Source organism: Labrus mixtus, chromosome 9 (genome assembly GCF_963584025.1).
Source record: "Labrus mixtus chromosome 9, fLabMix1.1, whole genome shotgun sequence".
Classification (NCBI taxonomy): domain Eukaryota; kingdom Metazoa; phylum Chordata; class Actinopteri; order Labriformes; family Labridae; genus Labrus; species Labrus mixtus.
Genome location: NC_083620.1, coordinates 27153831 through 27180615, shown reverse-complemented (window position 1 = coordinate 27180615; position 26785 = coordinate 27153831). Strand labels below are relative to the sequence as shown.

The 26785-nt window shown below is 41.1% G+C and overlaps 1 protein-coding gene across 8 annotated transcripts in view; it reads right to left on the bottom strand.

The window, feature by feature from the left end:
* Positions 1 to 26785, bottom strand: part of mark4b (MAP/microtubule affinity-regulating kinase 4b) — a 57702-nt gene that overhangs the window by 20649 nt on the left and 10268 nt on the right. For all 8 annotated transcript variants that reach the window (XM_061047228.1, XM_061047224.1, XM_061047227.1 and 5 more), the window contains exons 2-9: positions 18650 to 18847; positions 16876 to 16929; positions 2972 to 3020; positions 2577 to 2642; positions 1613 to 1683; positions 1023 to 1079; positions 403 to 639; positions 178 to 297 (exon numbers count right to left, since the gene is read on the bottom strand). In XM_061047228.1, the coding sequence (XP_060903211.1) occupies positions 178 to 297; positions 403 to 639; positions 1023 to 1079; positions 1613 to 1683; positions 2577 to 2642; positions 2972 to 3020; positions 16876 to 16929; positions 18650 to 18847 (852 nt within the window). The remainder of the gene's footprint in view (positions 1 to 177; positions 298 to 402; positions 640 to 1022; positions 1080 to 1612; positions 1684 to 2576; positions 2643 to 2971; positions 3021 to 16875; positions 16930 to 18649; positions 18848 to 26785) is intronic.

The window sequence follows — 26785 nt, the reverse complement described above, 5'->3', positions numbered from 1 at the left end:
TTTCTCATGTTCATCCTTTACTTTATATTCTGACTGTTATGTGTTCTCTCTAACATAAACACCATGAATGTTTAATTATCACATCGTGCAGCTGACATCACTGTGGTCACTATGAACATGAGTAAGAACGGGCTGTTTGACCCTCGTCTTCATGTTCTTGTCATGCTTCCTTCTCACCTCCAGTGAGCATCGCTTGGTAGGGTTGAGAACCAGGAAGCGGCGCAGGATTCCCTCACAGTCTGTAGACATGTAGAAGGGCACACGATACTTCCCCCTTAAAACACGCTCCCGCAGCTCCTGAACACAACACACATTTATGTTTGGTGAGTTTCTGCTGCAGGGAATCATAAAAGATCAATAAAAGATTAGAAATTGTGTAGTAAGAGTCAGCCTCCATGTCACCTTTAAGTTCTGTCCATCGAAGGGCAAGGACCCGCTGACCAGCGTGTACAAGATGACCCCCAGGCTCCAGATGTCCACCTCTGGACCGTCGTACTTCTTCCCCTGGAACAGCTCTGGGGCCGCGTACGGAGGAGAGCCGCAGAATGTGTCCAGTTTACTGCCCGCCGAGAACTCATTGCTGAAGCCAAAGTCGGCTATTTTGATGTTGGCGTCAGCGTCTAACAGTAGATTCTCTGCCTGCATGCATCAACACAGAGAGTCAGGCTGTTAGAAAATAGGTAAAACTGGAATTATGCAGCGTTACTGAAATACGGAGTGCTGAAAAAGATTCCTGCAAATTAAAGCTGAAGGCCATAACACCTTTCAGAAGTGACATACTGGAAATTATGCTTTTCTGCATGTTCAATGGATGAGACATTTTGGTGGTTTCTATGCACTCAACTTTTGAAATCATTGATATAACTTAAAGACAGAAATGATTCATACATGCAAATATTACTTCAATTATTATAACAGTTTATATTAAAGGGTTTATCACCAAGATGAATAACACTTTCTCAGATTTTTTGTGGCAGAAAACCTTTTTTATTCTGTATTCTTTGAGTACATTGAGTAATCACCTTCAAGTCTCTGTGAACAATGTTCTTCAGATGACAGTAGTGCACCGCTGAGACAATCTGAGAAGTGAGAAAGGAAAAAAAAAGACATCACACATTGGAACACAACTGCACTTAATGTTTGTACTTAAAAATAACAGGCAGCTAAACTCCAAGCTCCTTTTTCACATGCCCTCCTGGACCAATGATACTCTAATGTAACAATATGATACAATTTAATGACGCCTTCTGTTTGTTTTATTTTTTCTGAACCAAAGTGGAAAACTTGATACTATCCCTGTACTAGTCAGCTTTAGTCTCACACTGCCCTGTCACAAGCTGAAGAGAGACTATGAACAATAAGTCACATCATCAACGCTGAGGGAACCCAGAGTTCGGCTGCTGTCACTCAATGCTGATTTTAGCAGATCAGAATATTGGCCAAGCTGGTTAGTGCCTGTAACGCATAAACCAGGCTTTGTTTTGGTGATTGGATTGATGGATCTTTCTTTCCTCCCTTCTCCAAGTTTCCATCAGGCAGTAAATATAAAAAGCAGCTATTAGCTGAGCGGTGACGGTCGCACAGGTGAGGTCAGGTATGAGGTTGAACTGACCTGTCTGAACTTGGCTCTGGCCTCTTTCTCCTTCATTCTGCCGTGAGCCACGAGGTAGTCGAACACTTCGCCTGGAGGGAAAAACAAAAAGGTGTGAAGACATGCTGCGGTTCAGGCAGTCAGGGAAGTCGTTTAATAGACACCTGACATTTATAGAAACTGTCAGTAAATGATAGGTTGTTCTTAATAGTTTTGTTGTGGTGTCTTCCTGCACACAGTGATGCTCACCACCTTTGCTGTTTTCAAGCTCCAAGAAAAACATTTGCATTAAGTTTATGTGAACTCAGAGCGTCTTTTCCCTCAGGATGTGTTCGTGTGTGTGTTTGAAAGTAATAAAATCTACAACTCTCTGCCAGGGTTTTATGAGCTCAGAATCAGGTCTGTGTTCAGCTTGCATAAGTAAGTTTTCTCGCTTTGAAGAGCAGAAGTTAAAACAAGTCTTTAAAGGGTTAAAACCTCATATAAGGGTCCGATAGTCCTTTCTGGCTTGTTTTAAATTAACTTAAAGTCCATTAAAGTAAATCATAATCCAGACATTCAAAGGTTTAAAAGCTCCTGTGTGTAAGTCTCTATACATATCTGTGTGTGCAGTTGTGCACTAAAGCCAAGAATTTGAACCTACAAGGTTGAGTTCAAGGGAGCAGCGTGTCAGCTGGTAAGCTGCTGCCTCCTTATTAGGCATAAGAAGAGATCAAAAAGCATAAAGAGCAAGTAGAGAGAGATTAAGGCATCATGAGGAGAGAAGAAAGAAAAACACTGAAGAGAGCAGGATGATATTGGAGGAAAAGAAGAGAAAAGATTGACACATGTTTTCCTTATTAGTGAGGTCCCTGTCTCTGTGAAGAAGGCAAAGGGCTGACCTTGATAACCTGCATTAAGTGTCTGATGTGCATAGTTCAGGCAGAGTAATCAGTGTAATTTGTGGCTTTAAATACTTGGCGTGAGTGGTGGATGTGTCACTCACCTCCGCTGGCATACTCCATAATCAGGTAGAGAGTCTTCTCAGTCTCAATCACCTCAAACAATTGTACTGCAAGACACAACAGAAGAGACGTCAGCACAGAGGCCGGGCCAACACACACACACACACACACACACACACACACACACACACACACACACACACACACACACACACACACACACACACACACACACACACACACACACACACACACACACACACACACACACACACACACACACACACACACACACACACACACACACACACACACACACACACACACACACACACACACACACACACACACACACACACACACACACACACACACACACACACACACACACACACACACACACACACAGTTGATGGTCGTCTGAGGTATAACTCACCGATGTTGGGATGGTTGAGAGTTTTCATGATGCGTACCTCTCGAAACAGCTGAGAAAAAAAAGGAGAAAACAAAGAAGTCAGGACACAATTTCTCTTTTAAATGCTAAATGATATCATTCAACTCAGTCTAGACCAGGGGGTGGGAAACTGGCAGCTCGGGGGCCACATGCAGCTCCCATCAACCCTCAGCGTGGTCCTCAGGTCAATTTTGACATATCAATTAACTGGAAACATGAAGAAAACTTGACAAAATCTGCCATGAAATCATGAAAAGCAGAAATATGTCCCTAATAATATTCGATCACTGGTATATGTTGAGCTAAATTTGAGACATAATTGACTGTAATCGTTTTTGTATTCTACAATTTGGCCCCCTGGCAGTGAGAGTTAAATGAATGTAAGTGTGACCAAAGTGGCCCATCCCTGATCTAGACCAAATATTTCAGAGATGAATGATAAGAGCGATACGTTTAAAGGACTGAGGCGTTGAATTTAAACTGCTGTTTGTTGAGTCAGCATCTAATGCAAACAGAAAACAAAAGACAGATGTTATCTTGTCACTGGGATGTTTACAGTCAATATAAAGTCAACACAAAAAGATCACAACATTACATATTCTAGTGCTGCTTCAGTTCTCTTATTTTCATGACAGCTGTCACAGAAAATATCACAAGTTGGATAAAACCTCAGCATGGTAGAGTCCACAGTTACTGATCTGTTTATATAAGATCATAACATCTTGATATGTCAGAATATAAAGCATATACAATTAGGATCTATATTTGGATTTAAATGTCTAATATTTAAGTATAATGCCCCACTAGTGTGGATCGAGTAAAACATCTAAGATGTTTTTAAGGAAGCATTTTTGTCTTTGTGTTTTATCGTCCATTCATCAAATTAATTGTTCTTTCGTTATTCAATTTATTCATTTCCCTACTGGTGTATAGACACCGCTCCCTGAACATCCCCCCACTCATTTCTACAAGCACCCTAGACCTGGGACCACCCAGGGGATGTGTGATAGGTACTAGGCTGACAGCGGAGCCTCCTCCCCTGGGTGTGCACCGCCTCCGCTCCCATCCATCACTGAGCTGCAGACTGCTGCCTCATCGTGCCTCTCTCTTTCTCTCTCCGTCTAATTAAAGTAATGTATTCGTCTGTGAACTCCATTTTAAAAGATTACAGAGCGGACGAGCCAGCACTGGATCTATCACAGTGGAACACGCTGATGGGCGCTTATGACATAACATCAGCTGGAATAACGGCAAATTGAACCTCGATTTATCCAGAGGAATTTATAAAAAACTGGATAAAATAACAACATTAAAAATTAATGAAAAGCTACAAAGCATATGTATCACAGCTTGGGGATTTGCCAATTACTTCCACAGGGTTTTTTTTTTTTAAGCCTCTGTAAAGTGTTTAACTAATGCAATGAAGCCACTCATCCATCATTAGTTGTTTGGGTTTGGCTATTAGTGACAAAGTGAGACATTCTGACCCGAGAGGGGAAATGTGACTTTACTTGGAAGAGTCTACGTGACAGAGACAAAGAACAAAATGTGTGTGTTACAAAAGCAGACTGAGTGTGTGTGTGTGTAAGTGTGTGTATGCAGGAAACCAATACAGAAATAGAAAACGAGGCAAATTAACAATGCACAGGAATTGAGGGGAGTGGAGGAAAAGACAAGAAAACAATAAGACAGGAGGGGTAGAGGGTGCAGCGCAGTAACTGTTGTTTTTGAATATCTTTTTAAATGTTGTGTCATTTATTCCGGCGTAAACTCCTCAGCAAACTTGTGTTTCGGTGAGTATATATAACGCAGCAGTGAGAAAGGTTAAAGTAAATAAAGAAGGAGACAAAGAGGAAGAGCAGCAACAACAAGAAGACAAAAAAAAAAAGAGGGCATCAGTGAATTCCTGCTTTAAACGAGACTCTAGTACAGCATTTCTCTCTTTTACACTCAGGTAGAATATTTTCCAGCACTGAAGAACATTTGCTGCAAGTGCTCCTCAAAGCAAAGCGCTCAGATTACACCTGATCCACTTTTATAAAATGTTTATTGCCATGTGTTGTGTGTAGCAATGGAGGGATGAAGCAGGCAGCACCTTTCTTATCGCTGCCTGCTGAGATACAGTTGTGCAGATGTAGAGGAGCTGCACTGAGCTGAACTCACTTTTAGTGTTGAAGGTGTGAGTAAGACACCGGGAGATGTTATATTGACTGACTGATGGAGTAGCTGCTGTTATTGTGTGTGTGTATTTTTTAATCCAGCACAAAGAATTAAAAGGCCTACAACATGAGAGAAGAAAGGATCAAGTAAAGTAAATGTTCCTACACTCTAAATTACCACAACATGACTTTTAACTACAAGGAGTACTGACATACACACAGCTTTATAATGAATTATCATCTACAGCAGCAGCAGCAGCAGCAGTGTGTAACCATTCATTGAAGGCAGCAGCACCAAACTGAACAAAATGAAGTGTGTCTTCCTGCGTTTTAAAACAACATGTGAGTTTCCTTTGAGTCACATGGGCCAGGAATTTGCTTTTCACAGCCGTAGTAACAACACTGTCATGATGACATAACTTTACAGTAGCCCGAGGCGATGTATGCATGGCTGTCTGGTCTGTGTGCATGTTTTCACTGATATCACCTGAGACAGATTCCTGGTATTCAATGAGCCCAGAGGGAAAAGGACCACTGTAGTTCACCCATGCAAATCCACGTCTTTCAACAACAGTGCTGCAATGCACAGACAAACAAAAGATTTGTGCCATGATTGGGTGTGTGAACTTCTGACACTAGGGCTGCTGTGAAATTAAATGCAATTTCTTCATCATCACAATATGAGTGTTTACACACTGCAATATTCTGAATTTATCACAGTAAATAAGAAAAAATAAGAAAACAAACAATGCTTTCTTACTCAGCCTGTGCACATTTTATCTATTGGATGGAGGCCTGAGTATAATGATGATGCTTTAATGCCTCTTTGATGTAAGTAGATGAAGTTTGAGGTAGCTACCAGCTATCCTCAGATTAATTAATTCATGTCAGTTTAGTGTTGGAAAAAATAGTTTTTCGGTTTATTTTTGATTCTGGAAAATTGTGTAACTGATTTAAAGCTAATATGCTCTTTAATATTGTTTTTAATGTATTGAACTTCATACACTATGCCAATACTGAACTATGTAACAGCAGCACAGTTCATATTTTTATCAAATAGTCCAGGCCTACTTCCCACCATGCTCACCGTCAGCAGCAGGAACAATGCCTCTAAAATCATTGATCTCCTGACAGCCAGCCTGACACTCCCATCACACGCAATGCACTTACCAGAACAACCAGGTCACCCCAGTTGACCACTGAACTCAAGCCTCTCTGTTCTCCAATCAGCCACAGACGGCAAACACTAAAAACATAACATCGGTCACGCACACAGTCTATAGGCTCCACCCCCTTCCGCTCACTAGCAGGTGTGTGATGTGCTCTCACATCAGCTCATCCTGATTTCGCACAGAACATTTACCAGGGGACTAGCAAGAAACATTCTGGGTAAATTCAGAGTGATTCAATCAGGCTGTTTGCATTCTCACATGCAGCTCCATGAAAATGTCTGTGAGTTTTCAGGAGTTGGGTGCATAATATGTGAAAGCACCATGAGCACCATGACTCATTGATATGAAAGATTGAAAACAAGTATTTGCAGCAGGACAAGCTCCAAAGATAACAAGGCAGATTTAAGTCTGTCGTTTTTAAAAACCTCAAATAAGATTTCAGATGTTCTGTTGAAAAGACACCAGTTCAATCTCTGTCTGGCTTCTGTTCTTATTTTGTCCGTTTTTTTCTTCGGCTCTGGAAACAGGAAGCTGCATTGTCATAAATACACATGCAGGCCCTTTGGGAGTGTGTGTAATTGAATTAAGTGCATGATGCATCAGCTGTTCATCTGAGCTTTAAGAAGAATTATCGGCTTAGCCTCTCCTCCGTCACCTCTGTCCTAAACACTCATTTACCTCTCTTGTCCCCCCCCCCCCCCTCACCTCTTCTTCTCCCCCACATTTCTCTCCTTGTTCCTGACTACTTGTTCCAATAACTGAGAAATTCAATCTGTGACCACCACGGCTCTGGAGATGTTACAGATTTAGAGACAGAAATAACAGCTGGGCACTGTTTCCAAGACAGCGCAGTGATGAAAAGAGAGACTTCAGACTGCAGACACGTCAGCAGCTGGCCAGGAAATTGTTGAGTCACCGGTATTGATCAGCAGTCCAATCAATCTCCAGCTCATCAAAGCTGTAATGTTGTGCTGTGAGGCAATAATACCTTCTTTTTTTTATTACACTTTTAGTCTGCTTGTTCATCCTGTCTGGATGCAGCATTGGTCCAATGATTTGACAGAATAACTTCACTCTCTCTCTCCCCCTCCCTTTTTTTTTTTCCAATCTCTCTTCCTGCTTCTCTCCCATGGCAATGGCCCGCGTCACAGTTGCCATGCCAACCCAGGTATTAATCCCAGGGGCCGGAGGGGAGGGGGGTTGAAGGAAGTTATGGAACAGCAAATGCATGAAAGCAGACACACTCAGACACTGCTGCTGTGTGACAGCTGTGGAAAATCAGGTTGGCTAATTGTTTGATAGTTATCGATAACGAGTGATACAATCTCTGTTATTTTAATGATCGATAATATGAATAAGTACCGAAGCTTTACAAACAAATCTGATCTTCGGTCATTTTTTAATCAAAACTGAGGTGTGTGAAAGAGAGAGCACTGTTGAAGCAGCACAAATACATAGGTAATGTTTTGGTATCGAAACATTGTCAACCTTTTTGTCCAATTTAGATCGTGTGCAGGACTTGTACTTTTGTTGCCGGCAGGTATCTGTGTCGTTTTGATTGATATTAGGATCTGATCTAAGTTAAAATATCTGGTAACATGACAATATGTAAAAACTGTGTGTATTAAAGTATTACAAAAAGTCTAAATTGAACTCTTTGATTTGGAGAATGCTCTTAACTCTTGGGACAAAACCTAAACATTTCTAAGCCGCAGCATTTCTCAGTTGCAGAAAAGATTTCATTATCTAAAAAGGTGGTGCGTCGTCCTTTTGAGGAATCCTTCACTTCCCTCTCCCCCTTCTCTTTCATCCTCTCCCCCCTCGCCTTTCAGCCAGCATTAGTCAACTTCGGAGCATTAACATCCTCTGCCAGGAATTATTAATCAACTGCTAAGTCAGAGCTCCTTCTCCTTTTTTCGACGAGGATTTACACAAAGCACCTTAATGATCCAACGTCAAGGTCCTCCCCCGCCTCCCATCCCACACCTCTTTTCTCTTTCTTACTTCAGGAGAAGAGAAGCATGGGTTTGATTCATGCGTCTGGCCTGCCAGTCTGTTGACATTTGACCTGTTTATCCAAGTCTTTGCTCAAAAGTACACTCACACAAACACACACACACACAAAGAAAGACGGAGAGAGAGGGAGAGAGGGAGAGAGGAAATGTCGCAGAAAGAAAACAATGATGTCGAAATTGTGAAATGAGGAAATGATAATGCTTTGTCTAGCAGATGTATTTAGACAGTAGCATCTCCACAACCAGACACACAGTCTAAAACACTACAGTACTTCATACAATAAGAAACACACTTCCTTATCAGCTGCAGCCAATCATGAGACCAGAGAAATTCACAGAAAAAAAGTGGAGAAGACAGTGAAAGACAAAGGACAGAATGAGAGGCCTGATTGAACACACAGGCCTTTCTCTCTCCTCTCCCACGTCAGAGTGCTTCTTGTGAATAACCCTCTGTTTGTGTGTGTGTGTGTGTGTGTGTGTGTGTGTGTGTGTGTGTGTGTGTGTGTGTGTGTGTGTGTGTGTGTGTGTGTGTGTGTGTGTGTGTGTGTGTGTGTGTGTGTGTGAGTCTGACTGTCAGAACAAAGTCTCATAGTAAACATGGGAGAAGTACCCAAGACCTAATTTTTCACGAGACCAAAGTATTTGGCATATTCCATCTTCAATGTTTCATTCTTTAACTTGACTGACATCCAGTCTAGTGTGTACCCCCCCTTTCGTCCAATGAGAGCTGGGATCAACTTCAGCCACCCGCAACCCCGAACAGAAACAGATTAGTGGTTCTCAATTGTCGGTTCGGGACCCAAAAGTTGGTCGCAGAGCCGTTTTCATGAAGGTGTGCCTGGAAAAAATAGTGTGTCAGAAAGTCCATGAAGCAGTTTTTGTTTTGTTCTTTTCTTTCTCTGAGGTCCACACTGCACATTTTTTAATGAAATAAATCTTATTGATACTAAAAATATCACAAATTTCAGCCTCAATTATTCATGGAGGAGTTAGTGGTGTGTCCTTAGGCTAGATACATTGAGAATCTCTGGTATAGATAATGGATGGATGGATGTTAGAAGTATTTTGAAGAATCATTTTCTCACCCTTTTAGCTCAAGGCTGTCGCTGCATCTGAGTGTATAAAGATTTCTCAATGGAACTCACTGATTACACATGTACAGGATACGTGGTGATAGGATCAAGATAAGAAGAAATAAGAGGTACCACTTTATCACAGGAGTCGCCAAGATTAACACAGTCAAAGTTCCTCAAAGTAGCTTATACTTATTTGTTCTCTCTCACAAAATCTAGCCCGCCCAAACACCTCCGAGAGATATCTGAGTTATGCAAAAGCGATCTTTTATTTGACGTCAGAAACATTTCAAACGTGCATTTTCCATCTCTGAGCCATGTGAGCAGCATATGCCAATGCGGGGTTAAAAGCAGCGAGCCATGAAGTGAACGCTCAGTCTCCTGCCCAATGTTTTGTGACTTGTCTAATGAGCGACATTACTCAAGGATTTCCCTCCGTTCTTCTGCTTGTCCGCCCGGGGAGGGGGGGGGGGGGCATTTGAATAGACTTTTGACCCCGTTTCTCCTTTTGTTGCCTGTTGCTGGGCGAGCTGCCCTTCAACATTAACAGAGTAAAAGGTCTAATATATATGAACACCTCCTTCCCGATCCCTCCGCGTTCTTAATGTACAGCACTAATGGGAGCTCTCAGGCCTGTGGATGAAAGGAGCTGAATCATTAATGAAGAGTAGCCAGAGTTGAATTCAGGCCTTGCATAGTCTGTTTGACCCAGATCATAAGACGCCTGACTCAGCCTCATTAGATAAGGAGGAGGATTAAATATAGTTTTTAAGATGTTGGTTTAAATAAAGAAGAGAAGAAGAAGGCGAGAGAGAGGGAGGATGTGTGGGCATCATAACACTTCTTCTTCTACTCTTCTATTCTTGTTGCTTTGAAGATGAACTTGTGGGAAACCTTCTGCTGTCGGTCTGTCTGCCCTCTTGTCCCTTTATTGTCTAATTATTCTTTTTTGCACACGGACACAATAACAACAATGCATACAGCAGCAGCAACAATATGATTATGCAGACAGCCACACAGGGACAATATGCTGCACAATAGCAATGCAGATAAAAGCATTACACGTGCATACAAAGGCCGAGCAGAGACCGTGTCGGCTAAGAGTTGATCCTCCTTTTATCATATATGTAGGTCTACACACACACACACACACACACTGTCTGTCCTCTGGTTCTGCTCTGTATCTTGTCTTTCTCAGGGTCCCTGCTCCTCTGCCAAGGCCCCAACAACACCCCCACCCCACCCTGACTCGGTCACCCCCTTTTGTTTGCCTGTCTGGAATTCAGCTCCCGTGGCTGAGTGGGGCCTGAGTGAGGGACAAAAACACACTTCACAGCATTAGATGGTGGCCCAGGCACTTTCCTGCATGCACACACACATACACTTCTCTTTTGTGCACATACACAATATTGGACAGCAGCCGACAAAATTCTCCTGTTCCCAAAGTAACACCGGGCTTTTGATGGGGCCCTGCGTAGTAAGGGTAGATTATCCAACAACACACACTGCAGGGAGGAGTGCATTACTAAACTCTTCACTGTGGTGCTGCTACAGCCAGGACGTGTTTAAGACATCAAAAAATGACATCAACATCATTTAACATCAACATCGATTTCAATTCAAACGAGAGTGAGTGTACAAATTAGTTTTAAATTTTCTGACAACATAAAGTCAAACGCAGACTTTAAATGTGAGTATGGAAGTCTGAAAACAGTAATTCCAACTCTGCAAGAAACTTTTTGCAAATCTATACTCTTCTCTCAGACAATCAAAACCCAAAGGCAAATCTTAATCAGCTGCTTACATACTAAGATTAAGGGTTGGTGAGCTGGACACCTGCTTTGCATGATGAGACATTGCACTCAAGCAAATGCTAACTGATGTATGGAACAAAAAATGGTAGCGACTAAAACAGACTGATCAAACTGCAGAGACTGCATTGAGTACATTTTGTGCCATATCTCTCTAAACAAACTGGGGCTGATGGTCAAATTGTCTATTCTTTCCTTTTTAAGATATAACTGGGGGGCGAGATGGCCTTATGGTTAAGTTGCACCTCATGTACTGCGGCCATGGTCCTCCAAGCGGGAAGGCGGGGTTCAAATCCGACCTGTGGCTCCTTTCCTGCAGGTCATTCCTCACTCTCTCTCTCTCTAGTGTCCTACTCTATCCACTCTCCAATCAAAGGCTAAAAAGTGCAAAATCAAAAGAGTCTGACATTATAACAACAGTTTTGGTCTTTTCGTTTAGTTTGACAAATTCACAGAATCAACAAAAGAGCGTCTATCAGAAAACATAATGAAGCAGAGTCATTACATGCATGGAGATCGCACTGGACGCTCATGGACGTGTGCCGGTCGCAGGATTTAAAAGTCACCACCAACTTTGCCTTATTTAACTGTCTTTGATAAAGCAAACGCTGAGCGGAGAAAAGTTCATGTCATTAGGGTGAAACGTTCTTATGGCAGCATTATCTGAATCAACAAAACAAACTTTATTAAGAACCAAAATTACAAATGTTTAGACAAAAGAATCCACGTTTCATGACAGCCCCATAAAATACCATTTTATCTCTGTCAATTAAAGATCAGGAAATTATTATTTTTTGGTACTTTTCTAACCAAGCTCATCCCGGTACCAAATGGCACTGGTGGCAATATGTTCTTTTGCTTTTTAATGAAATGAAAAATGTGGAATAACTGGCATCCCTGGACTCACACAATAAGAAACACACTCATAAATTCAGTCTCTACGTCCCTGGTATTGTGTCAGGAGACGTAGTGTAGTGCTACTGACAGTAGAGAGCACAGTCGTGATTACAGTACAGCGCTAACCACGATGAAACCCCCGGGGAGAGAGCAGAGGAAAGTGGGACACAGAACTAAAGAGAGTAAAGAGAATGGAGGAGAGGGTAGAGAGAGAGAGGAGAGAGAGAAGAGAGAGAGGAAAGAGAAAGAGGGGTCGGGGTGATCTGAGGCGAAACACAACGTGAGGGGAAGCGGGGAGATTCTACAGCGAGAATTAGAGAGTCGACAGAAGCTGCTGTGTGTTTCTATCTCCCAGTTGTTAAAAACTATGCCTCATGAATATTGATGCTGTGAAATTACAACGCAAATTATGTGCATTTCTATTAGTCGACAGAAGCAAATAAATCAGTCCGCCCTGAAGGAGAAAAGACGAGGTAAAGTTGGAAAACGACATTTCAGTTTCAGCTGATGTTAAACTTATTTCATGCTTTCAACAGAAGACCAAACAAAGGCTTATTGATTTGACATAAAATGTAAAGAAATGATAGTTTGACTGATTAAGAAAATTATCAATTAAGACTTCATTTGCAAACATTTTGGTAATTGATAGCGTCGATAGCAAGAAAATGTCTCTTCCAGCTGCCAGAAGGAAAAAACTTACACTCTTAAATCTATTGTAGAAACAATATTTTAGAGTTTGGAGTGTTGGTCGGGTGAAATCAGTCATTTCTAACCTCTGACTTTTAGAACTTGTATCCAGGTTACAAGCTTTAATTTACTGATGAAAATAAAATGACGCACATTTGTGTTTAGGGTATTTATAGGTGGACAGACATGTTATATTACTTGCTCATAACATAAAGACTTCAAAGGAATTAATTGATTGGTAAAAATATGCTTATTTGATGTATATTGATTTAATGTTTGCAGTTTGAGATTATACCAACATTGAAGGCAGTCCAATAATTAAATAGAGAGACAGACAAAGAGAGACAGTGTCACCTGGCTGCATGCATCGTGTCCTAAGCCTAACTACAAAACTGCTGACAGGACAGGACAGCAACCCAGCCACAGCGCTGCACTATGCGGCATTCGACCACCACCACCCTACTGCGGAAACTACACACACACACACACACATACAGACACACACACACACACAAAGACTCCAAACTCGCCTCATTGCGATCGTGGTGTGTTAGCTCAGATCAAGCTGAGCAGATTTAAGCATCTCCCTGTCAGGATCTGAGAAATACATTTGTGAAGCCCACGACTGCTGTTGCCTAAAATGATTCCCACAGGCGGACAATGGAGACACACACACGCACAAACGACCCTCCATCACCTCAGTTCCACCTCTGTTAAAGAAGAGTCAATAGCTTATCAGCTGGTGATAACACTGACCCGATGTTTACTGTGGAGCAAAGCACGTTTTTTCTATATAACAGCACAGAGGCATTCGGGACGTGTTGGTGTTCCTTTAGGAGATTGAATCACTCCAAAAAGTATTCTAAGTTAAGTCATAACAGCATAAATGTGAAGAAAACATGGAGAAGGTCTCAACATGGCGAGTGCTGAAGTGAGAACCACATATTTTGGACGGACAAGGAGTGTCAACATATTGAAGTAAATAAATTAGAGCTGCACGAAATTGGGAAAAATAAAATAAAATTGGGAATTTGCAATATCTTTTCTTTCTCCGATATTTATTGAGATTCGGAAAATACCGAACAATTTATGCACGGTCATATTGCATTAACAATAACATTGCAGCTTTAACAAGAATTGAAGGAAATGCTGAATGGTGATTTCAGATTTTTTGGTACGTGAGGCAATAGGTCAATCGGCAGAAGATCTTTTACTAACTATCTGACAGAGTCCATATCGCCACCTGAAACTGCAGAGTCAGACACACAGTACTTCCTTCAATAAATCGTTTCTCCCTCGGTGCTTGTATACTGGGACAAGGAAAGCAGTCCAATTAATGGAGCTATTGCAGTAGCTTGCTTATTTTATGCACAAGAGCTAAAAGCAATTCAATGTAATGTAGCAGGTTATGTAGATCTCAATCTAATACTGACACACGTTTTAGGATTTTTTTCCCAGGCCTTAAAATTCCTTGTTTGCCTGCTTTCATATTTTTGGTTTCAAAGCCCTGGATTTTCTCCGACGTCAGCGTGAAGTGAAACTCCTTTACAGATTGGCCTAGACTCAACTAAGCTGGTATCAACTCTATCCAATGCCTGGTTGTGAAAAACGTTATCCTTCTTTACTTTTAGCTGAACCAAGATTAGAAATGGTCTTAGTCACACAGAAATACTCATGCTGGTATTTCACACTGAAACTGTGTCCTGACGGGGAACAAAAGAGGGTGCAACCTTTTGAAAAAGACGCTAGACTGCACCGGAACAGATGTGTTACTTTTCAAAAGGTGTAAATTGCATAGAAATAACCATGGCTGCTATAAATGGAACTGAAGGGTCAAAAGAGGCCTCTAATCGGCTCATTAGAGGATTGTGATGCTGGATTACTGGAACTGATACCAAGAACAAATAAAAGTGTAGTTTCTCATTTCTGTGTATTTTAGGCATCTTAGGTGTTTATTATGATATCAAGAAAGTCTGTTTTTAATCAATCAATATCAGAGGGATACATCTGTGGTCACCCTGAGTATCTAGGCCAGGTCTCAAACTATCACACAGAACCAGACACCATCAATAAGCTATATCTATAGCCTGGACTGGGGTTAGTATACATCAATGGGATGGCTGTGTGGGGATTTGTTTGTGTTGCAGTATCGATCTCAATGATGTGAGGGAGTGTATTTGTTACAGTGAAAGTATGATAAAGAAGACAAGGCCAGAGTTTGAACAAAGAGAGACCTGTACGTCCTGTGTGAACAGAATCCATCACACTAACTAACTAACTCCACATAGAACATCAAACTCTCTGTGAATGAAAGAGGGCAGGAAAAGAAAAATACAAGCATACACTCGAATTACACACACACACACACACACACACACAAGCAGGGCCCTTCAACACCCAAAACATACAAAATTGCAAAACGTTATTATTACTCCCTGCTTGCCTGTTTTGTCTCTGTCTATGCTGTGCATTGTATCGTGGTGTCTCCCCTGTCTCCTACATACTACTGCTCTTGTCATGTCCCTCACTCGTCTTGTATTGTTCTGCATCACCTAATAAAAAAAATAAAAAAAAGAGGGCAGGATGGCAGAGATCTGGAGCCAGATGTGAGAAAGGATGATGCAACCGTTATTTAAACTAACAGAGATGTTAAACATGTGTGTGTGCTATTTTTGTATAAAGAATATATTTGAGAGCTGTAGCCAATCCGTCATTACACACACACACACACACACACAGATTTGTCTTCTGGCTGTTGTGTGGGTTTTTGTTCTTTGGTGGTCTCACACAGCCGACCTAACTCCACTCTGTGCTGTGCCAGAGCTGAAATGGGGTCAGCTGAAGCCAACATGATTATTCACGCAGCGTGTGTTGTTTGTGTTCCTGTAAACCAATCGACCTGGGCAGCGCTATGCCGAGGATGCAGCAGCTTTTTTTCTCTGCAAAAAAAAAAAGCGTTGGAGGGGAATTTGTTTTGGTGGAGCACTTGCACCCGTGGAGAAGATTTATGAAGCACTTACAGTAGAAGGCGTTACCTTAAGCATTAAAACGGCTAAGCCTGCAAATGAAAGCAGTGTATAAAACATTAAGAGACATTCAAGGGGTAAAATCCTAAGGATAGAAGATGTAAGGATATAAATTGAAAGACCTGGCTGATTGAAATCACATTAATGCTCCTTTGAGGGACTTTAGGTATGCTCCAATTTTGGCAACATATGTGGACAAAGCTGTAACTTTTATCTGCTAACAGTGTCAGTTTAAATCTTTAGAGTTGCATATTAATGATGGTAAGATTTTGTACCAATGCCATGATGAAAGTGCTTCATTATCGAGGGTAAAAGTTCCACTAACGGGCTGGGGAGGGAAAGAGCTGCAACTTTATCTGATGGAAAAGATTTTGCAAGCTTGAGGATATGTTTTTACTCAATTTTGTTTCATTAGATCACCCTCAATGAACACATGCATCACACACGCACACGCACACACACACACACACACACACACACACACATAGCTGCAGCAGGCCAAGTTCAGACAGGAGAGAGCGCTTAATCTCATTAAGGCCATGAACGGCACACATGCAGTTTCTACATGACCCCAGAGGTTGACTAGACAAGCACACATCGACGCACACACACATTTAACCTAGTTACTTCCAGTTTGATTAAGGTGACAAACTATGGTTATTTTATACACAAGGAAGAAGTCAATGCTTCCCAAACTTCTGATTTCTCTGTAAACCTGAGAAGTTTAAAAGAGCCTTTTACGTCGCTTCCAACCAAGAGGTCAAAGTTCAGACAACTCCTGTGTTCATGGGTCATCTGAGGGTTAAAACCTAAGGCAAATACAACATGTAGAAGACGCACCTGTGCTCAGTGACTGTCCCTCCCTGGTGCAAAAGAACTTAAGACTAGTTTAGGTCTTCATGTTCACAATGAGCTTGTATGAGCTTGATGAGATCGTCATAACAAAAAGAGTTCTGAGGTCCGGTGACAGCTGAATATTTTTATAGCTTTCACAAAAGCCTCCACACATATACAAGCACTCAGATATAGCATCAGATGTCACTCACCTTCTGAAGGCTGGTCGGGTTCAGTTGTGTTTTGTCTATGATCTTAATTGCAACCTGAGAAACAAAAGAAAAAAAATGAATAAACAAAAACAGAAAACACAATAATTCCACACTAAAGAAAGTATGTAGTGCAGCTAAACTTCTGCCTCATACTATCTCAGTGAATATTAAACATCAATAATGTTAAAATTCATGCTTGTTCATGGTCATGTAATCTATATTGAATTTGAAAATGTTTTTATACTTTACAAGAGTTTATTTACTGCGAGTTAAAGCGACTGTATTTTTATTTTTGGTTATCAGGATTCCTACAGTACAAGGTGATGTACTCAAACAACTTCTATAGTCCAACCAACATTAACAGAGTGAACTAGAATTCAAGACAAAGAAAAACATTTAAATCTGAAGATTGTGATTTTGTCAAAAAATACATTTAAATTATTCATTTTTTTAAAGGATTGCTCATTTTTTATTAAATATATGAATACAAAAATCAGATTTTGTTGGATTCATTATGAACTTTTGCATTCTCCAAATTCTATTTCTTTATTTTCTTTATGAGACCGGTGGCTGCTGAGGAATGTGTTCTATTGCTGCATTCAAGTATCAGATCAAATGAACAACATTTCCAGCTTCATCATCATTATTATTATTATTATTAATATTATTATTATTATTATTAATATTATTATTATAAATATTAATATTCATAGTTAATAAGAGTTGGATAATCAATCCACACAGTAGTGATGACGAATGCTTTACAGTGTTTTACAGCATGACACACAGAAGCTGATATCCATTAAACAAATTGACAAAGCTTTATAAGAAGATTAACAACATGTGGTGACCCGGTCAAACTACGACTGTAAAACCACTACATGTGAACATCTTCTCTTTTATGTGAGTGAAACACAACATCTCTCACATGACGCACCGAGCAGCACTCACAAAGTTTCTACTGAGTCTGAAGAGCAATCAACTCAGCCGATGTAGGTCAGGGGTTTTATAAGAAGAAGAGAGACTAGTGTGGAGTAAAACACACAAACATACACCCACTCAACAGAGTAACACAACTGTCTCTCTTCAAAGGGTTTTAAGGAAGTGGCCGCGTTGTGAGACCAGGCTGTGAGCTCGATGAAGATGCTCTGAATCCTGCAGGACAGCCCTTTGAAACGACACCTGTTTTCAAGAGGACCGCCCCTGAAATCCTCACGACCTGGTTGTTCACATATGCTCCTCACAGCGAGAGACTATCCCTATCAGACGGGAGGGGGGGACTCCTGAGGGAAGACATTAGGTAAAAAGAACAATGCTGAAGTGGCAGACGGAGTAACAGAGTCCGCTATACAACTCTATAGTGAGAATATTTAATTCTATGTGTAGTTCAACAAAAGATCAGAGAACATACTGGAGAACAGAAAAACAAAATGCAGCAGTTTAACCTCGTTCAGGGAGATCGTACCGGCCTCGTGCAGACAGTCTATGGTCATGCACCGATCGCAGGGAATAAACATCACCACCCCCTCCCACTTGCTCGAGGTGAATTTTCCTGACTATATCCTGCTGCGTTCTCACATCAGCTCATTTGGACTTAGTAGAGTAGAAACTCTGGATAAAGTCAGAGTGGCTGTTTGTGTTATTACATACAGCTCCTCCTGGAGATATCAGAAGTTTTTCAGGAGTTTTGTGTGAAAGCATTAACTGAATAACTCCCAGCATCCAGCGCAGACGAGACCTCTTTTTACAGTAAGTTGTTTTCTTCTGAACTCACCTCTCTGCCGGTCAGTATGTGCCGTGCCAGTTTGACTTTGGCGAAGTTGCCTTTGCCGATGGTTTTGAGCAGCCGGTAGTTTCCGATGTGTGGCTGCTCATCTGAACACAAGGCAATGGAGTTACGACATCGGGCACCAAGCGAACGGCTGGACCAGCCAGTACCCTTCTCTGAGCGGCTGGCTGACAGGGAGGTATGCTGAGGAGAGAGACAGAGAGAGAGAGAGAGAGAGAGAGAGATTAAACCACCAGTATAACAGCACAAGCAGGTTGTTTTTACTTTGTAAATTGAATTTCAACTAAACTTTTTTTGCATCATTCTGAGCTTAAACTGAAAATTATATACTCTGTTTTACAAAAATCTGTCTTTATGATAAAGAGGGGTTTGTATGCACGCTGCTGCTGATTGCTTAAAACCTCTAACAAAAACAACAGGAGAAAACATGAGTAAAAAGTTGTTTCAAAAAACGGTTTCAAGAGCCGGTTTAACAATTTCAGATCATTTCTAATAAATATGTCAATGAATCGGAGCAACATATGATTACAATTTAACTAAAGATTATTAATACAACTTTTACCCCTGAAATGATAGAACAGTGTGTGTATTACTTTGTTATGATTCACTAGATTTTCCTGACAGAGAATTGAAGGTTTGTTAGTTTTGCATTGAGTGTTTATAAAGAATAATCAGTTTCTGCATCAGTAGATGATAACATATGATAACTGGGTGAAGGAGAGTACCTCCCTCCACATCGTCATCAGAGCGGACTGAACAACACCTTGTGACTCTGACTCTGGTCATGTGAGACAAGCCTGGGTTTGTACCAGACACCCAGAGGTGTACAGCGAGTGTAACCAGGCCACCTATGAATCTCATCTGACCCCCCTCATAGTCTGCATTCCTCTCACTCATGTATGGCTGTGAGGTCACTGGTGTTACGACACGTGTTGCTGTGGCTGTGCGACATTAGCTGGCATCGTCACGTTGACCTTCCCTCAACACCCAAAAACTCTGCAGACACTCATCATGGCAAACTCTGATTTCAAACTCTCGCAACCTGGAGCTCAGCATTAACAGTCTGCCTGTGATTCAGTGTTTCCTAACTACTCCATGAGATTAGCAGGAGGCCAAAGCAGGACAAATAGTCACAAATATGTGACGGGAAATGAGAAAAGGCTTAGATATCCAGTGGTTAACATTGCATTTGAAATCATTTCATCAGATTTTTGCACAAGCTTCATTAGTGGTATCAACTAAAGCTGAGTGATATATCAATTTACCATCGCAATTTTGATGTGTGCATGCTCACATCACGTCATGCTGCCACTTATTGTTGCTGCCAGTTTTTTGGTTTCCATGACTACTCTACAATAAAGTATATCTGGTATATAGACAGATTTTAAAATGAGTGTATTCGAGCCTTCAGCAGCACCTCGTCAAAGTGATCATTAATGCTGTGGCCATATACAGACACTATGCACCATAAACAAGCAGACAGCTATAACTATGAACACCATTAGAAACGTGTGATGACACATAAGTGACACTTTTGTGAGCCACATGTTTATTTATAAAGTTGTCAAAAAGCATTTCCTCCTGTTGTCTCTACTTCACTGTGTGTGTGTGTGTGTGTGTGTGTGTGTGTGTGTGTGTGTGTGTGTGTGTGTGTGTGTGTGTGTGTGTGTGTGTGTGTGTGTGTGTCAGCCATGTCAGATGGTTGGACCCAGCGTGTGACATTTTCTTATATTGCAGTTTTTAATGTCAGTCAGACCAAACTATGACACTTTCAAGGGTCCTTGATTTGTTGTATTGCAAATGGTGAAAGAAAGTTATGACAAATTATTTTATTTTTTTAAAGAATGCAGTAACATTTTAAAAAATATATTGTAGAAACCCTGAATCCCACCAAGGACCCATTGGGGTCCTTAGACTGCACATTGGGAACCAGTGCTTCAGAGTGTTGCATTTAGAGCCCTCAGTAAATGTCTGGAAGCGAGAGAACTCAAATATGATACAAATATGATAATAGATACGAAGTTACAATATATCAAACAGTTTTTGTAAAAGAAAATGTGTTACATCATCAGTGATATGATGATTCTTTAACTATTAATAATATCTGAACTATATATACTGTACATGTAAACATAAATGAAGAGCATGATAAAGACATTACTTTCATGCTCTTAGTTAAAACCCTTTATCGTGCTCATCCTTAAATGAACTCCAGAGAAGAAATGTATCATCTCAATTTGATTTAATATTTTTTTCTAACGCAGTTTCCTTAAATTCTTAACTTTTTCAGAGACATCTGAGGTTGGATCCTCAGTCTGGCCCCTCCGGAACCCTTCATGTCAAGTGAGGTCTGAGGTCGCGCGGCATAAACATCAAACTCTAATCCCTCCATCTGCTCTCCTCCGAGCACCGAGCGGAAACATAAATATCCCAGGGAAACAGACTGGCTTGAACTTTTCATCTCTAGCGGAGATGACATGAAAAAACAGGGATAGAAGAACAGGAGGCAGCACAGAGTAAACAAGGTGTTGACTCAGATGTATGTTCTTCAGTAAAACAGATACATGGGAGATTTAGGTTCAGTATTTGGTGGTGAAAAGAGACTGACAGGTATTCTGTTCATCATGCTCCACAGAGTTAAAGAACTCAACACTGCTTCAACAAATGAGAGACATCTTAGAAAACCTTTTAGAAAATGTTGATTAAAGAGAATACACACTCTAAAATCACAAAAACACACCAATGTGGACATCATCCCACCTCATTCTCTCAGATCTTTGCCGTCTCATTTGCCTGAAACCAATTAATCAGTATGTAAACAAAGCCAGTGCCGGCTCTTTGCACAATGCTCCATATGCATTAGGCCTCTTAGACTGAGGATTATTTAAAGTGCAAGTGAGGAGACAAACAGAGCTTTCAGTGAAACTGTGCAACTCATGACGAGCTCCCAGTACAAGAAACGCTCTATTTCCACAATGAGAGAACCGCAAACAAACAAACAAGAGCACACATAGATGAGAGGACTGATAAAACCACGTCACCTTGAAATGCACCCTGTGTGGTAAACATGATGGTGCAATCACAAGATCTAATGATTATCCTGCTCACACATGGGAGAGTGCACAGTCATGCACCTTTAGTGCCAATAATACCAAAACGGTTTACTATCATTCACTACCATTAATGTGACATTTTAAAGAGATCGATATACAAAGCAGGTCAACACGTGTACACAGCTCATACCTGCAGTTTGTTAAAGGCTTTATGTGATTTTTTGATCCAGCAGATGTCGCCCTTGAGCACCAGCATGAAACCAAAATAACTCGCGCTGCATTGTTGTGTTAGCATGCTAATGCTAGTGATCTTTATTATGCTCGTATCTTCACACTGCATGTAAATTTACCTGAAATGAGCGTGATCTAGAAACACAGTTAAGCAGTGAGTACAGTATGTTATTCTTCTTTTCTCTAGTCCCTCAATTAAACAACTTTTATACGTGAGGGGAGGAGTCAGCCGGCCGTCCTGGCGATGTAAACAAAGTGAAGATAGGACTCTGAAAACTCTGAAAACATCACAGACAGTGGGACTTGGGTGTTACACCCATTGTAGACAGTCATGACTCACAGAGTTATTTTCAGAGGATATACTTGATTTCTATTATATTTAAGTGTGAAAAATCACATAGAAAGACTTTAAGGAAGCAATATCTTAATGATTGGTAACCAGGTCAGTGTGCTCTCATTTGGAGAGATGTCCATCAGGACTGATTCAGGTTGGGTCAGTCATAAACAGTATCTATTATACAGTAGGGTGGGTTTTAAGTCCCATCAATGTAAGCTAAAAACAGCAGAAAACAATTAAAATCTGTTTCATATTTAAGTTTTGCACATCACAAGTTGACCACACACTGAGTAAGGTTCCCCCCTCGATCATTTCTGAGCTTTGAAGAGAAGCAAAGCGACCAAAACAAACAAAAAAACGACACTGGAGCAGCTTTAAAGGGAACTTTATTATTAGGTAATCATCACATCATAGCCATCAAGCTAATATGTTTAGTTCTGAGTTTATTCCACCAACTTCATTTTCAACTCCTCATCACCCCTCCCACTCATGTATTCATCCCCTTCTCCCCTCTCCCCTGGCTCATCCCATCCCCCAGACGAATCAATTTTCCTCCTTTTGCTCTATTCTCTGCTCCATGCCTGGACCCTCCCTCTCTTTTGTCTTGCACCCCGTATCTTCATTTTCAGCAACCTCACATCAATTTGAGCCTCCTGCAGCCCCTCCGTCTCCCCTCCCCCGTCCCATACACCCTCTTTTCAAGGAGCCCAGTCCATCGATTCAAGCACTCATTCTGATTACCATGCAGTTTCATTTAGGTCTCCCTGTCAGTATGTGTGTGAGTGTGTGTGTGTGTGTGTGTGTGTGTGTGCGTGCATCTGGAGAGGGGGTTCTGAGGTTTGATGGGGCCTCCATTGCCAGCAGGTTTGAAGGCTGACATGTTTTAATAAGGGGTGGGGGGTGAAACATTTTGTGTGCAAGACGGCTGTAGGGCTGGTGGATGGTAAGTTGTGTGTGTGTGTGTGTGTGTGTGTGTGTGTGTGTTTTGGGGGGTGTTGCAGGCTCTAACTATGTGATTTGCACACTCAGCAAACACGCAGGACCATGTCCTTGCAAAGTGAAGGAAATGGAATACTTTGTAGCGACCTCTCAGCTCGCTGTGCTCCTAAAATCTTTGTCGGCCTGCTGCTGGTGAGGCGTGCAGGGCTGATGGATGAAGCCCGTTTACTGCTTTGGATTAACAGTTTGTGTTGACATTGATTTTAAAATATGGACTGCTCCCCCTCTTGATAGAACAAACATCTCATCACACACATTTTCTTTTGTAAGCGGTTAAATTAAAGAATCTGTTTGGGGATTTTAGAAATGAGGGCAGAAGACTTAATAAAGGTAAAACATTGTCCTGAAAACATTCTGAATGTTATGTACCATTTGACTGTTATAAGGAAAGGCACGTTTATTGATATAGCACATTTCAGCAACAAGGCAATTTGAAGAGCTTCACAAAAGACATAAATAGTTAAAGGAAGACATAAGAGAAATAATTCAAGTGTAACCAAATATTAATTCCAAATATTTATTAAAATAACTAAATGATAAAATGTAATGCAAACATGTTTTGAGTGATGGCTATGATTATTACAGAGACTGACTTTCAGCGTTGAAGTTCAAGTTTATTTTTTAAGGAGTTTCATGATGTGCAATTAACAGCTTGAATCCATTTTATGAACCTCTGATGAAATGCTGCCCCAAAGCCGGCGCCTGTCATTATCGAAACAAACTAAATCAAGGTGGCTTCTTCTTTAAATGCCTTGTCTGCTTGACGTAATTTCAATAACAATACGTGGAATAAGTTAGTGTGACAGTCAGGTGGCTCTGACGTAAAAACAATAAACCTGTCAACAAGAGCGGCATTATCATGGCAAACACATTGTTCACATGATCAATGTCAGAGCTCAAGTTTTTGTTAAAGTGGCTTTCTTTAAGTGTTGCCTTTGGCTGAAAGACGGCACACCTCTGACAGCTTTAAAACCTTTCAGGAACAACATCACAAAAGCAGAGAACGCTTCAATAGTTACACTACCCAAATATAAAAAATATAGTAATTTGGCACTTCTTTCAAAGACATGAGTAAAGCTCTGTTCTCATCTAATACATTTACTAAATTCAAACACCCAAATGCACATCATTATTTGAGTTATAGGAACTAATCCTGAGAGGGGATTTATCCTTTTTTCACCTTCCTTAGCATAAAAAAGTCTTGTATTGTTGGATTAAATATGGGGTTGTTTTGTTGTCTGTTTGCATGTCTGGGATTCCATCGGTGCAGCAGACAGCTATCTCTCATCTGTGCCAGTCTGCGTGGGCGTACAGCTCAATAGTGATGCATGTGAATGGATGAATGGAAACTCTTGAATCTCTTGAAGAGATTCAAGAGAATAGGTTACCTAATCCCTAATTCCCGAATAGGTTCCCTAATTTGGCTAAAGGTGTTTCTGGTCATCGACTGTGTCGAACAAAATTAAAATATCCAACACACGTTTTTATCAGTTTGTCAAACTGGCATTCATTTTATTTATTTGCTGCTTCAATGTATGAATATTTTCAAGCAACAGTAATATTTTTTATCTATCTTTCAGCCATTGCATGCTGCATTTAAACAGTGCTTTTTTAAAAAGAAACCTAAAGAATTGGTGAAGGCAGCCCAGACAACAGCCAAGTCAAGACTCACAGTGTGATAAACAAACATGTTTCAAAACAAAAGACCACGCCCTGCGGGTGGTGTCGTGGTCTGGATGTACTGTATGTCTGTGTGTGTGTGTGTGTGTGTGTGTGTGTGGGTGCGGTGGTATTGAGCAAAGACCGGATGTGTGACGTTGGTCCCCAGCAGGCTAGTGGCGTAACCTTGATCCATCCTCAGCCCCGAAAATACAAACATTGACCCACAGTGTCAGCCCAGTTTCCTCTTCCTCTCTAGCGCTGCTGATGCTCTCAGCCTTGTGGCCTCAGGCCGGTGTGTCCTGACATACACACACACACACACACACACACATCTCGTATGTCACACACCACAGCAGACAGACACAATGTCGCCAAAACATAAAACACAACACGGTGGAAAATAAAAAGGAACAGAGTTTCCCCTGTGGCTCAGTCGACTTAAAAACAAAATAAAGATATATTCAAGCTTTATGAACTTGAAGAGGTGCGGTCACTTATATCTCTCAGTGGTCAGGAGATTAATTTTATCATTATGTTCCAGAGCAGGAGTTGAAGAAATACACAAAGTTCCAGTTCTGGTGTCGACGGTGTAGAACTGGTCAAAAAGAAAGTTGAATTAATCAAAACAAAAGAGGTCAGATTCACCTCCTTCCTAAAAATCAAACATGTTTGCTTTTGTTAACAGCTGACAGCATCTGAAAAGGAGGCATTTACAGGACGGGACACATTATGACTTAAAAGTCACAAAGCTGCAGTACAAACCCTTTTATCTAGAGATACATCTGTTTAAAAGTCAAAACCTGCAGCTCCTTTTGAAACACCATTACACTACATCTGTCATCGTAGTGGACAGCAGCATAGGCTACGCCAACGCACAGCTTATTTTAGACTATGCTTTGTGTATTCCCAGAAGACTGAAACGTATAGAAACAATGACGCTGGGTCATATCATTTACGCAAGTTATGGCCTTGCCCCACCAATCGGCGTCTGCAGACGAGGCATCATGGGTATATATATCCCACCTTGAACTGTTAATATGAAAGTGGCAAATTGTTTTGGGTCAGTGAACCTCCAGCGTGCACATGCACCAGGGTTCTTTAAGTCCTGCAATGCAGATCTCAGTGTGGAAGTGTTCCACATCTTTTTTTAAACACTACTAAAGCAGTTTTAAAGTGCTCCTCTTAACTGTGATGAGGTACAGAATAAGATGATAAAGTAGTAGTGTGGAGATATCTTTAGATGCATGTCATCTGAAGCCTTTGTTTGAGACCTACTGTGTCCTCTGATCTACAACCTCCACTGTCGAATAACATTTCATACTAATATTGGATATACTGTATGTTAAAAGGGGGCCAATATACATTTCATTTGCTCTGCCAACTTGTTCCTTTTATTATTTTCCTGCCAAATATTCAAACCCATCAGTAACTCAGCGTCCCTGTCTCCACCTCTCACATCTCCATCATCCATCAGGAGTCTGTGTCATGAGCAGGAAGTTACAAGAAATCAACTTACATCACTTCCTGTCTCAGAGACGGAGCTGTCACAATGATGACAGCAGACGTGTCACATGTGCCCAGCAACACTCAGATAGCACTTCCTGTCGGGCCCCATAAGGAAGCCGGAGCTGCCAGAAAAACATGTCAGAGACAGAGACAGAGAGGCCCTCTGCTCTCTGATACTCTGGAGCTCAGACTCCTTCAGCGAACTAAATCCTGCTCCTAACTTTCATCTGATCTGGATTTTACCTTCAGCAGGTCTTTCCAGATCAGGTTTTCAGTATCTGCTGATAAACATTTAAATCCACAATCCTCTAAAATAGACAGAAAAAAAACCCA